Source organism: Carex rostrata, chromosome 4 (assembly GCF_964058835.1).
Source record: "Carex rostrata chromosome 4, lpCarRost1.2, whole genome shotgun sequence".
NCBI lineage: Eukaryota > Viridiplantae > Streptophyta > Magnoliopsida > Poales > Cyperaceae > Carex > Carex rostrata.
In genome coordinates this window covers 14004941-14018236 of record NC_135921.1, presented here as the reverse complement: position 1 = coordinate 14018236, position 13296 = coordinate 14004941, and the positions used below count along the sequence as shown (strand labels likewise).

Genomic DNA, 13296 nt, shown 5'->3' with positions numbered 1-13296 from the left:
CAAATTTGGGCTCAGAAGCACTCCTTCAGCAGTTCGCGCAATTTTTGAGAGCTGATATCTCACGATCTGTTTTGAGATTTTGTATGAAACTTCACAGTCTTAATCTATGAAGTCAAAAATTCATGTCATCAAATTTTGATGATTTTTGAAGGTGTTTTGATATGTTAACCAGAGGTGCAAATTTGGGCTCACAAGCAATCCTTTAGCAGTTCAGGCAATTTTTGAGAGCCGATATCTCACAATCTGTTTCGTGATTTTGTATGAAACTTTATAGTCTTGTTCTATGAAGTCAAGAATGCATGTCGGTAAATTTTCATGATTTTTGAAGGTGTTTTGATATGTTAATCAGAGGTGCAAATTTGGGCTCAGAAGCACTCATTTAGCAGTTCGGGCAATTTTTGAGAGCCGATATCTCACGATCTGTTTCGTGATTTTGTATGAAACTTCACAGTCTTGTTCTATGAAGTCAATAATTCATGTCGGTAAATTTTAATGATTTTTGAAGGTGTTTTGATATGTTAATCAGAGGTGCAAATTTGGGCTTAGAAGCACTCTTTCAGCAGTTCAAGCAATTTTTTAGAGCCGATATCTCATGATCTGTTTTGAGATTTTTTATGAAACTTCACAGTCTTATTCTATGAAATCAAAAATGCATGTCGGTAAATTTTCATGATTTTTGAAACTATTTTGATATGTTAACCAGAGGTGCAAAGTTGGACTAAAAATATATATATATATATATATTTTTTTTTTTTTTTTTAAAAAAAAAATTTCAAACCGTAAGGAAATGTTACGGTTTGAAAAAAAAAATTCCAAACCGTAAGAAAATTTTACAGTTTGAATTTTTAATCCAAACCGTAAAATTTCCTTACGGTTTGAGTAAAAATATAATTTTGTCAAACATCTGGTTATTTATAATAAAATATTAATAAATTTGAGTATTTTTAAAAAACTCGGCGTTTTGTCAATGCACACCACCAAAAAAAAAAAAAAAGCTTTCTATTAACAAATATTAATTTGGTTGGGCCGAAAGACTAATTTCAGAAAAATCAAATTATATTTATATTGAAGGTATCGCGTGTCTAATTACTAATTAGAGAAAAAGAAATTTGATCTATCTCCGCCTCGATCCATCTCGCCAATCCCCACGGCCAGGACTAGGAGGAAGAAGATGAAGACAGAAACAGGATCGCATCTCCCCGAAGGAGGAGGAGGAGGAGGAGGAGGAGGAGGGGGAGGAGATAAAGAAGAAGAAAACAGGCATTCCGAGTTAGAAAGCGGCCCATCTGCAGACGTCATTTGTGATTTATCCTTCGAAATTCAGAAACACCCTGAGGTCACTTTCTTTCTCTACACACACACACACACATATATATATAGCTAATTAAGCTGATTGGGATTGATTATTAATTAGATGGTCTCAAATTAATCTTGATATACCACAAACAGACTGTTAATTGTTTTGGTAAATTAATATCAAAGTTCAATTCAGTTTTTAAGCCCTTCAATTCCCCTCTAAATAGCTTCTTATTTGGCATTATATTATCTGTTTCACAAAACAACCTAAAGCATGACAGATTTTAAAATTGTCATACTTCCCTTTAGATTGACTGACTAGTTTGTTTAAGAGTTTGCATTAATTAATGAATTCATTTTTAATTTGCTGCTTAATTTTCAACCTTTTTCATATCCTGTAGGATTATTATTCTGACTCTGAGGGAGGAGATACACAACCATCATGGAAACCTCCAATTCCTATAGAAGATGGCATTTGGAAACCAATTCGTGTGGAGACAAATGGCGAAGGCAGGGAGAGACTCGTGTATCCAGATCCATTAGTCGAGATTTTTGACGTGAAAGTGGACCTATGTGGGAAGGAGCACGGAAAGATCCATGGCAAGATCCTCTTCGACTGCACTACCTACGGTACATACATCTTTGATCACGACAAAGAAAGTGCAATCATGATTCACAAAAGGTTATATATCACTTCTCTCACTCTCTCTCTCTACATATATACCCCTTCTCTCACTCTCACTCTAACTCTCTCTCTCTACATTTATTTTTTTAGGGTTCCTTGCCGTTTAACGGTCCTGATGTAGCCCCTTTAGGTTATGATCCCGTCGTGATCCTAGTGGACCTCAACATAGATGACGACAAACTATGTGAAGGTGTTGTGTATTGGAATTATCTTTACAATCCCATCAACGAGTGGTTGTGTAGCAAGGTTGAAGGACAGAATGGTTCCGTGCAGGTGATCTATAATGGGATGAGGGGTGCTTGGCTTGGTGAGATAGATGTGAAACTTATCAAGTCAACTGAACAAACAATAGGGTTCAGAATTCATGGTGATATTATTGTTTACATCAATGATATGTCGTATGTGAGAAGCTTCATTTTCAGTAAGAAAAGCGGTGATGGCTTCACTATCAAGTCTATGGAGTCCATCCCCTTGTCTAAATCTTTGTTTTGTTGTCGTTACGGATCGTCCCTAGTTGTTAAGGTTGATCTGTGCAATTCTGACACAAACCAACCTCTTGCACGTGGCGCATTGCTTTTTCCGCCCGAGTATTATGGTGACTCTGTGGGGAAACTCAACAGTCCGTATGGTGAGATTCAAGTAAAAGTTAATTGGGTGGACTATCTCAAACATTCAAAAACACGCGAGGCCCTACGACCTAGTGTTCCTTGGATAGACAAGTATTAGCAAGAGTTAATTGGTTGTTCCAAGCTCAACCTCTCCTCCAAATTAAAGAAAAAGTACAAGTTGCAATATATACTTTTGATGGCTGTGCTCTTTTATTGACCTTTGTTATTGCAATGCTATTAATCGTTGAAGTACCTTTGTTGGTTCAGGACATGCCTTGCTTAGTTAGAAAAATGCTATTGTCATACCTTTGTTATTGCAATGCTATTGTCAAACCTAACATGTTTTTGATTGAAAAGAAAATTTTAGAAATGAATTTATTAGAATTGTTAATTTCTATAAAGTTGACAATATTTCAAATTACATTATCTTTAAGTTTTGATCTCGATAATTTGATAAAGTCTAAGAATAATTTCTAGATATATGTATTTAGCAGTTGTGTGTATTCAGAGTGAACATGACTCGTACTTTACATTTATTTATAATTCTTTACTATTTCAAAAATGCAAGAAAAATAAAAAAAAATATTCAGAAAATAGAAAAACACAAAAATATGCATGAAAAGATGGAGATAGAAAAATGAGTACGAGTGCCTATGTAAGAATGGTTGTCAATAGGAGCAAAAGATCTCCCAATAAAAGGACATAAAAATACGAATCATTCTACCTGACTTGATCTAGGGCCCGATGAAATCCTTAGGTGCATTCCACTACTAGATTTCTGACTTTTTCCATGGGCCCGACGAAATCCTTAGGAACATATAACCTCTTGTCTGTATCTATGCGTTAGAAGGGTGAAACCAGAACAAGTGAGATGGTGCATTTTTGCAATCTTGCCATTTATTTTATTTTAAATTTTTATTTGCATTTGCATAAGTCATGTTTTACTAACACGTTTAGTCACTTAGCTTTAACAAGTCTTGTAGTTCGGTACAGAGTAATGTTTAATGGTTCGAATATAAGTTATGGAGTGCGTAATCCACTCATACCCAATATCCTATGAATATAAGTTATCTTAGATACAAGTAGAATAGACTGACCAACCACCGCTGGTATTCAAACTACAATAAGGGACTTATTAGGACATGGTTTCACAGACAAATGTCGCATTCCATTACTAATAGTGAGGTAATCTTAATTTTTGCTATTACCAAAGACTAGAGGAAGGACCGACCAAGTGAACTTACTCAATTAGGGTATTGTGAGACTGACCGGAGATCAACACTAGAATAGGATTAGCAGCTCTCAAATCGCATTGATACCAGTACAGGACGTGTGCGGTTCCGACTGGAGTTGAGACCAAACTTTGTACAGTTTACCAGAACGTGTGAGGATGCAGTTGACAGAGCCGCATGCTACTGAGTAACTCTACAACTGACAGGTATTAGCAGTAGCATGCGATTGGTGACAGATCGTGTGCTATTGTTATGACAACCAGAACCTAGATTATACAAGTTTGAATGATAAAATGTCTGATTCCCTAGAAGCCCATCTTCTAAACACTTAACCTACTATTACTCTGTTGTAATTCAAATTACAACCGGGCAACCAACAACCAATCAACCAAAATACAACCAACCAATCCTAAAGAACCGATAACCTAGATCTTAGTTTACATCTTAAATCTCTTAATACACCATCCCTGCGGATCGACACTCCAATCTATACTATACGATAGATTCATACGTTTGTGAATCGAAATTAGAGTAAACATTAGGATTATAAATATTATTAGCATTGATTTTCACCCTATCACAGATATAATGATCACGAATGGAGTTACATGTATAATGAGCTCACTAAGAATAGCACACAAAATCGTGCTTTACCGAGTTTGAAGATGTGTTGCAAAACTTGAAATATGATTTCAATTTTTTTTTATACATGGCTAATCATAGTGGATGTACTTGGAACGAGGATACACACATGTCAGATGTGTCCGAAGATGCTTGGACAGATCCTGAAGTATTTGAGCATTTCATAGTCTGTTAAGCTTTTAATTAATCAAAGAAAATAGGTTCAGGTTGTACACAGTTTTAGGATTTTTTTTCTAGATTTTTTTTGTTTAATGCCTCATCAGAATCAAACTGAGTAGGCTTCGAACTTATGGTGGTAAAATGGGATTCTTCCACCAAATAGTGTACTAGTACTCAAAGTTAGAGTATTGGATCTCACTTATTGCTCAATTGAGCCAAGCAAATCAGGTACATGATCAGGTTTGGAACAAGATAGAATCCTTGGCATTACCAACAGCAATTCACGTGGATATGGAGATGAGTTTAACTTGTAATTCTTGGATAAGAGGTTGTTTTATCAAAGAAGTTGATAACGAACGCTTGATGATGATTGTCGACCGTGCAATTGGATTGTTTCGGTCTGGTCAACTAGCTCTCAATTCCTAACTAGCCCAAATACACTCGATAGATTTGAACTACTTTTGTTAAATAGGTTAATGATATATAAATTAACTTTTATTCAAATGACATAATTTATTATAGTTTATGTCATATTTTTTATATAGTAGCTTATATATTGAACTTGGATCACAATATATTATAGGTTAATTATATGTAATTGTGTTGAACATCTAAAATTAAACCCGGTGATTATGTTTTTACTTTATTATGTTGTGTGATTAGTATATATTGTTTTGGATTAAGCTCGTCCAATAATTTGATGCAGATTGTAGTATTTTCGGTTATATTTTTTATTTATTCATTAATGTGCAAATGAATTCTTGTAGTTTGTACATATTAATAAGTCAATTGAATTATTGTAGTTTGTACATTTAATAAGTTAATTGAATTATTGTAGTTAAAACAATTAGATGTTCTTTCCAGCCAATAATCACTCTACATGTTTTATAATAGGGGTAGGATAGTCATTAACTTGATATCTCATGTAACAATATATATTTTATTCATTTAAGCTTCATCATCCTAATCTTATATGTGCCAAACAACTCTTTTTTAGCACAACTTAAATTCTTAAGTTGCAGTCCTCTAAGCTTCCTTGTCGAACACTACCTATGAGCTTTGTATAAATAATATTATGTTGATGACAATCTTATTTTGAGGAGGATTAAAATAATTCATGGATTTTATTTCTCAAGCCCTCAACGTATCTTACATCCTTTATCTATTTGTTTTTTCAAAGTCAAAACAGTCAATTTGAACTAATAAACATAATTTTCAAATTAAAATGTTTTTGGAGATCAAATTTTGTATATTTTGGAACATCTTTACTATAGTTTTAGATAGTTACAAAATGAGTGTTTCTGGACCATTCCGAAACATTGATTTTGTGTCCTATCTAAAAAATAGTAAAAAAAAAATCAAAAAATATAAAATTTAGTCTTCTAAAACATTTTCATATAGAGATCATGTTAATGGTTTGAATCAATTTTGACCTTAAAAACAAAGATAAAAGATACGAGACATGATGAAGCATGAAAAATATGATTTATTTGAATCCTCCTCTCTTACTTTACTCTAAGTTAATGATTTAATAGTTAAATAGCGATAAAATGGGATAGTGTAGTAATCAAGAACCAAAACTACTATTCCATTCCTTCTATATACTTGTTTCTTAGTTAATATTTATTGATATGGACTCAAGTGCAACAAACTTGGCCACACTGAATTATCTTCCACTGCAACAATGGTGCAATGAAAATGGAACTGATCCATTTTCAGAAAGTTTAGGGTTGTTATAAATAGCTAACTATAGCTACGCAGTAGCTATACTATAGTTTTTTCAGACCTCAAAAGTTATAATGCTACACAATAGTTATACTATGATTGTGATATAGCTTTTTCAGACCTTAAAAGCTATAGCGCATAATCGCTATTTAGAACCTTGAAATAAACCATTCTTTTTATGTTCCAACACTACAATTTATTTCCCCACCTTCATTTTTAGCTAACTTTTTTCATTATTTAAAGAAAAGCTATTTATGATTTTAGAAGAGAAGCGAAATTGGAAGGAGGTGAGTAGGGAAGGCGAGGAGGGATAAGACCTTGAAATTTTTGAAATTATATGATCCACGGAACCAATGGTTCGGTGGAAGTCCTGGATGCGAATCCTCTATTGTGAGTTATTGGGATGAGTGAAAAAAATAGACAGTAGACAAAGTGCACTTTTTTTCTCCACCAAATTAATGGTTCGATGGAGCTGTGTTTTGTAAATTTCTTCCGCTCGATACTTTTTAGTTAGAACATTTTTGTTTAATTATAATTTTAAAAGAATGACTTTCAGTAAGAGAAATTTAAGTATTTTGTTAATCTTTGGATGAGGAAATAAATAATGAGTAAGGCTTGGGTGCTATGGATAGCATAAGGTCATCCGTGCTACGATCTTAAAAACTTATCGTATAAACTTTAAATTTCGATTTAAGTAGCTCAATAAATTAGTTATATAATTAACTTGTAGAATATTAATTTTTACTATTTTTAGAATTTTTTTTACTATTTTTTATGATTTATGAAAGATAACAAAAAATAGTCTAAAATATTGACAATTTTTTTTATTTTTATGTCATCTTTCATAAATCATAAAAAATACTAAAATAGTAAAAATTAGTAACTTGCAAGCTTATTATATAACCAATTTATTGAACTACTTAAATTGAAGTTTGAAGTTTATCCAATAGATTTGTGAGACCGTAGTACGGAAGTCCTTATGCTATCCATAACACCCAAGCCTTACTCATATATAATTCAGAACTTTTATGGGTATTTATCAAAGGTTTAAATAGCGCTCATCGCGTCATAGCAGACTGGTTAAAAAAACAATGTTATTCTCAAATAGTACCGCTAGCGCTGGTAGTACCATAGCTTTTATGGTCTGAAAACACTATAGCACCGTTATAGTGCATTATTTAGAATCTTGATATTTATGTATGCAGTTTTGCTAGAGAGAAAAAAAAGGGACTTGACAGAGTCTACATGGGCACTTGTGTTGTCTCGGCTTATAATGGGCCGCCCATGTCCTTTCCGACCAGGTCCTTTCTTACCTACCTCGTTGAACGTAAATTTGTCCTCCACCACTTGATAAGTACTAAAGCTTCAGGTAATAATTTGTTGAGTAAGGCTAAGGTGCTATGGGTTGCATAGAGGACTACGGTGCTATAACTTAATATTTAACTTTTCAAAATTTTAATGATCGATCCAAACCGTTTATCTTGTTCTTCATATTAATATGTGTTTGGAGACTAAATTTTATATTTTTTGAAAAAAATTTAATATTTATTTAGATAGGTAGAAAATCAAATACCTAAATGGTGCAGAATTTTTTAGATCAAGTGATTTTCTACCTATCTAAAAAAATAGTAAAAAGTTTTCAAAAAAGTACAATTTAATCTCCAAACACATATTAATATGGATAACAAAATGAACAGTTCAGATCGACCATTAAAATTTTGAAAACTCGAATATTAAGCCGTAGCACCATAGTCCTCTATGCAACCCATAGCACCGTAGCCTTACTCTAATTTGTCGTCTACCACTTGATCAATACAAAACTCCAATCAATTGTTACTTGTTAGAAGTTAGAACACGCTTAACGCACAAGATTTGGAATTCATATCACCTAAGCTAACATATTATTCCTGTTTAAATCCGAACCATCCGAGCATAATCTACACAAATATTAAAGGGATTCTGTGCATCCATCTCGGACCGAATTGGTCCAGATTCTGATCGAACGATCTGAATCTAAAAGGAAATATTTTGTTGCCTCAGAGGATAATAAGGAATTATTTCAAGATATTGGTTAATATTTAGGTCAGGCTAAATAATACAAGCGAATTTACGCCAATAGTACCATGGTAGTCTAATATATACCTATTACATACTGTTACTCGGAGCTTCAACGACCACTGAATACACCTTTTAAGGATTTGGTAATAAACTAGCAAATCCCAAATCAAACAGAGCAAATTCTAACACATACAACTAGATTTACTAAGCCTTATGACACGGATTAGTAGAATTATTGGCATTAATTCAATGCCTTATCTAAAGTTGGAAAAAAAAAAAGCTATATTATCAGGCTTCAAGTATCCTTCAATTTAGTTTTCAATTCAGCCTCAGAACTTCCTCTTTGCAACCTTATCCGAAAAAAGATGCAACAAAGAAGTCAGTAAAATTTATAAACATGGGCACTTATCAAAATAATATCATAAATTTCAAAACTTACCCGTGCAAATGTTGAACATAAATCTGGCTTCCAGGATTATTTCTTGTAGGCAGATCGTGTGGTTGATTTCTTGCCACCGTGAAGTGATCATTGTTCACCATTTGAGATGCTTGAGGTAAAAAATTTTGGGATGGGCCCACATCTGACGACTTGATCTCGTTCGCTTCAAAATTAAATACCAATTGTGAGACTAGAAGAAACAAATTTAAATGTTGAATTTGAAAATCCAACTTAGTCCAAAGATTTTTAACTGATTTGACAAATTTACATGTTGAATTTAAAAATATTTTTGAACTTGTAAGAATAAAAAAAATATAAATGATAGATATTTTTATACCAGGTGCACGTTCTGATGTCTGTCCAGTAGAAAGTTGCTGAGTTGACAACATCTCGTTTCGAAATATCATCTAAAAAAATATATTTCAGGGAAAATCTGATCAATTGGTATTCAGAAGAAATTAGTACAGTAATCTTTTTTAAGTAGATTATTTTAACTAGATAATGCTTGAACAACACAATACAGGACTCTAAAAATTCTGCAAGAATAATATCATGTACTTGGAGATAATTTGACCCACAATTGAGAAGAATAAAGTACTTGAAGTGTAGAAGGAAAAATACCAAGTTGTCTTTACAAGTACAACCAATAATGTAAGGGATCCAAACAATATAGTACTTTGTGTATGATGTCAGCCAAGTATTACTAGGTGCTCATAGAGTGCTGTACTGGTATGAACTGACTGTGATGAATCAGTCGAAATTTCAGCTTTTGGTGTCCCCTTTCTAAACTTATTCTGAGTGTAATTGTCCAAATAAAATTAGGAAAGTGGATTTTAAACTGTGAATTAGAAAATCATTTTTATTGTCCCATAATTTATCTTAGCTGATTAACAGTAGACATTGGTATTAAATGATACCAGTTCCATTTCAGTAATTTTACCTCAGTACAGACTGGCATCGAAAAGTGTTGTGAGGTCTCAGAATGAAATAACGGCTCATGGCTGTTGCCATAATTTGGAACACTGGGTCCCACCAGAGGTTGACGAGGGTGCATGGCATGATTTAGCGGGTCAAACAGCCGTGGAGTTGCCACATCTGGGTTAACGGGTGGGACATCCAAACCCGCACTTGCGTCAGCGCCTTGAGGCACTGAGACACCTGCAAGCATCTGTGAGGCTTGGAGATGCTGAAGAGCACCCGAAAGATAATTTGGGTCCAAGTACAAACCATTTCTCATTGATAGCATCTGTAAAAGATAATATATGTCAATGATATTATTGTTTTGAAATAGCATTTTAGCACTAAACTCCAAAAGGTTATCCAAAGATCAGGCTACTCTCCATTATACCGTTTAATAACATACAGAATATAAATTTCTCTGAATAGTACACGTGTTTCCAGTTATGTATCAATTCAACATATTATTCTGGTATCTCAAAAAACGGACATGAACATCAAGATCTTACAATTTATAAAGGAGTAAAAAATTGATTCATTGAAAAGTCCAATACAAAACAATGCAGTTACTCATGAAGTGTTAACTCATGTAACTCATGCTCTCAAGGAATAAATGCCAAGTGAATAACTAAAAATATAATACATTACCTGTACTTGGAGTTGAAGCTGCTTGAGATACTCAATCGCCTCATCGAGCATTGATGCCTTGTCCGTCTACATTCAAATGTAATTATTATAGAAATGTACATAAATAAATAAATAATGAGAGCAAAATCAAAGGAGGAAAAAAAGTTCCGCATAAATCACTACCTTGTTGGAGTTTGGTATCAGACTTTGTAACGCCCGCATTTTCTCATTTATTCGACTTCTCCTCCTCTGTATCCAATGAAAATAACACATAAATAACAGGGGCAGCACTAAAAAAATTCAGATTTGGAGGGGGGGGGGGGCTGAATCAAAAAATGCATACTATGAATATATGAATTTGTGGACATTGGAATTTGAACCCAAGTCTCCACAACCACAGAATGGAATCCTAACCACTAGGGGAGCTGAACTATAAAAAAAAAAAAAACTTTACAAAAAAGATTCAATTAAATTTCAATATGCATGATTAAAAAATTTAAAAATCATGGGGCTGGCTTAAGCACCCCTGGATTGACTTCTGATCTGCCCCTAATAAATTGTATTGTAGTCTGCATAGCTGTCAGATTTGGTATCTATAAATATATAATTTATAATTGGAACACATAATGAGATTGGTTTGGGAATGTAAAGTTCTATGAGTAGTGTGAGACCGAATCCTTAGCAGTCAGACTACTTAATTTATGTTTATTTCAACAACATAAAAATGTTGGTAACAATAAAGAACATTTCAAACCGAAAAATAAATATATATAATAGCAACACGGTGTGCCTCTTTTTATATATTGACATTATGTGATTTTAGAATTACTTGACAACATGAAGTTTTCCTCTAAAATTATATAATATTGCAAGAATGAGGCTATGGTAATATGCATATTACGGATCAACCCGTATTATGGATCCATATCTCTATTTTAAAAGTTCAAACAGTTGATCCAAATTAGACATAATGTCTGCATGAAAATGTACTTGAAGACAAAAATTTACATTTTTTAGAAGTTTTTTACTTTTTATAGGTAGAAAACCACTCTTACATATAAAAATAATAAAAAATATTCTAATGTAAAATTTGGTGTCCGAGTACATTTCATATGGAGATCATGTTTAACGGTTCGGATCGACGTTTTGAACTTGGAAAATAGAGATATTGGGTCCATAGCATGGGTTGATCCGTAATATGCATATTACCATAGCCTCACTCAATATTGCAATTCAATCTATAAAATACAGAATCTATTGTTTATCATCGTAAATTTCACAAATGTTCATTATGGTAATAGTGCAGTGAACAACAAGGATTCTGGAATTGTGTTCATAGATCATCCATAAAGTTCTAAGAGGTGATTCCATGGTATAATGATTTGTTATAAAATATTCTTTAATAATTTGGAACAGTTTTCCAACAGAGTCATATAGTCATAGAACTCTTAAGATCCGATCCAAAGCATGTCTATAAAATAACTTGCAATGCTACCAATTACTATTGAGGCTGGAAGAAACAGAAAGAACCATCTAGTGATTGTTATGTCTAGTTTATGAAAGACATTCCCACCATCTGCTTTTGTAAATCTAGTGTAAAAAGTTGCATTTTTCTTCAATGCCCTTGAGATCCTATCACTGGAGCAGAAATCCTTATTTAAATTTATTACTCAAGGGGACGCAGGTTCAATTCTCATGAATAGCATCCGAGGCCTTTTAATAAAAAAAAAAACAAAATTGTATTTCTCACAATAATTTTTTCCCAATCGGTTGATATGATAAGCTCCACACACAGAGCACAAAGTTCAGTCTATAGCATTTCTCCAAAAAACAAAATATCAACCTGCTATTCTATTAAAACAGTATTTTACTTGAACATTGATGCAAAAATAAAAGATGAAATCACCTTCTCTGACAAATTGTGAACCTCAGCCGCTCGGCTTCTCTTGCTTCCGGAGCTTCTCGGCTTAGATGTCTTCACGGTTTCTTTTGAAACACCAACCCCATCCTACAAACATAAACAAATAACAACTACCATTTTAATTAACAACACAAATACAAGATATGTATTTTTCAAATCAACAAGCAAGCTCTCACAAAATACCTCGCTGAGGTCAAAATCTTGCTGAATCCTTTCATCCGAGTCCATGGACTCGCCACCAGAGCTCGGATTGAAGGATGATAGAAGCATTTTGAAATTGGTGATGTTGTTTTGGTGATCCATGGAAGGGGCAGAGAGAATGAGAGCAAAAGATTTTTGCTCAAATATTAAATTAAAAGTTTCCTCAAAAAGAAAAATTTAATCGGAAGAGAAGTCGTTTGAGTGACTTCAGACAACTTTAAGGCCCATACCTATCATCTCAAATTTGGTTCAACTTTTGGGCTAGCTTTACCTGAGATGGAGAGAAAGGTGGAGAGAGAGAGAGAGAGAGAGAGAGAGATGGAGGCATACAGCACGCAGCCACGCACACTAGGACAGCAGGACTAGCAGAGCACAGCACGGGTTTTAAGTCTCTGCAACGGGTCGCATTTATTGCTGATAACTTAAGATGCCTTATTATATACATTTTTTGTGTGGAGTTGGTTTTACCAATTCGTCTCCTCTGCGTTACCTCAAATTTTGAGTTATGATCTCGACCGTTCGATATTATAAGCGTGGACGGATTGACCCGAATTCTGATCTCAAAAATTAACTCAAACGGTACGTTAATTCAGAGGTACAGATTCTGGTTTTAAAGGCTCTGAATAGTATTTCGATCTTCTCGATTGTCTCTCTTATAGTTTACCTCGTAATCCTTGCTATTTGCTAATGCTCGTGGAAGTACTATATTACATGCGGAGTTTCAACTTTAAAGTGTCTTTTATTTT

General features: G+C 33.6%; 2 protein-coding genes across 4 annotated transcripts; one reads left to right on the top strand and one right to left on the bottom strand.

Annotated features, from left to right (window-relative positions):
* The first annotated feature begins 1090 nt into the window (after window positions 1–1090).
* Window positions 1091–2870, top strand: LOC144552845 (uncharacterized). Of its 3 annotated transcripts, none has more exons than XM_078300853.1 (3): window positions 1091–1336; window positions 1698–1978; window positions 2072–2870. In XM_078300853.1, exons 1-3 carry the CDS (start codon window positions 1172–1174, stop codon window positions 2100–2102), a joined length of 477 nt encoding a protein of 158 aa, XP_078156979.1. In that variant the 5' UTR covers window positions 1091–1171; the 3' UTR covers window positions 2103–2870. The 3 variants fall into 3 exon arrangements, with proteins under 3 accessions (XP_078156979.1, XP_078156976.1, XP_078156978.1); XM_078300850.1 differs by having other exon boundaries at window positions 1112–1336; window positions 1698–1926; XM_078300852.1 differs by lacking the exon at window positions 1091–1336 and having other exon boundaries at window positions 1586–1926.
* A 5531-nt stretch (window positions 2871–8401) lies between these two features.
* On the bottom strand, window positions 8402–12949 carry ALC (basic helix-loop-helix (bHLH) DNA-binding superfamily protein). Its single transcript, XM_078301735.1, has 8 exons — window positions 12533–12949; window positions 12335–12436; window positions 10612–10677; window positions 10450–10515; window positions 9785–10090; window positions 9182–9251; window positions 8845–9007; window positions 8402–8755 (listed from the first exon to the last, which is right to left on the bottom strand). The coding sequence occupies exons 1-8, from the start codon at window positions 12650–12652 to the stop codon at window positions 8701–8703; spliced, it is 948 nt and encodes a 315-aa protein (XP_078157861.1). The 5' UTR covers window positions 12653–12949; the 3' UTR covers window positions 8402–8700.
* Window positions 12950–13296: the final 347 nt, after the last annotated feature.

What these genes read in the sequence shown, in the direction of transcription:
- LOC144552845 (XM_078300850.1), top strand. Translation starts at nt 1,894, where the DNA reads ATGGCAAGATCCTCTTCGACTGCACTACCTACG. An exon ending in CTTCGACTGCACTACCTACG is followed by an intron (nt 1,927 to 2,071) that starts GTACATACATCT and finishes TTATTTTTTTAG; the next exon opens with GGTTCCTTGCCGTTTAACGG.
- ALC (XM_078301735.1), bottom strand. Translation starts at nt 12,652, where the DNA reads ATGGATCACCAAAACAACATCACCAATTTCAAAATGCTTCTATCATCC. An exon ending in TTCACAATTTGTCAGAGAAG is followed by an intron (nt 10,678 to 12,334) that starts GTGATTTCATCT and finishes CATTGGATACAG; the next exon opens with AGGAGGAGAAGTCGAATAAA. An exon ending in GACATCAGAACGTGCACCTG is followed by an intron (nt 9,008 to 9,181) that starts GTATAAAAATAT and finishes TTAATTTTGAAG; the next exon opens with CGAACGAGATCAAGTCGTCA.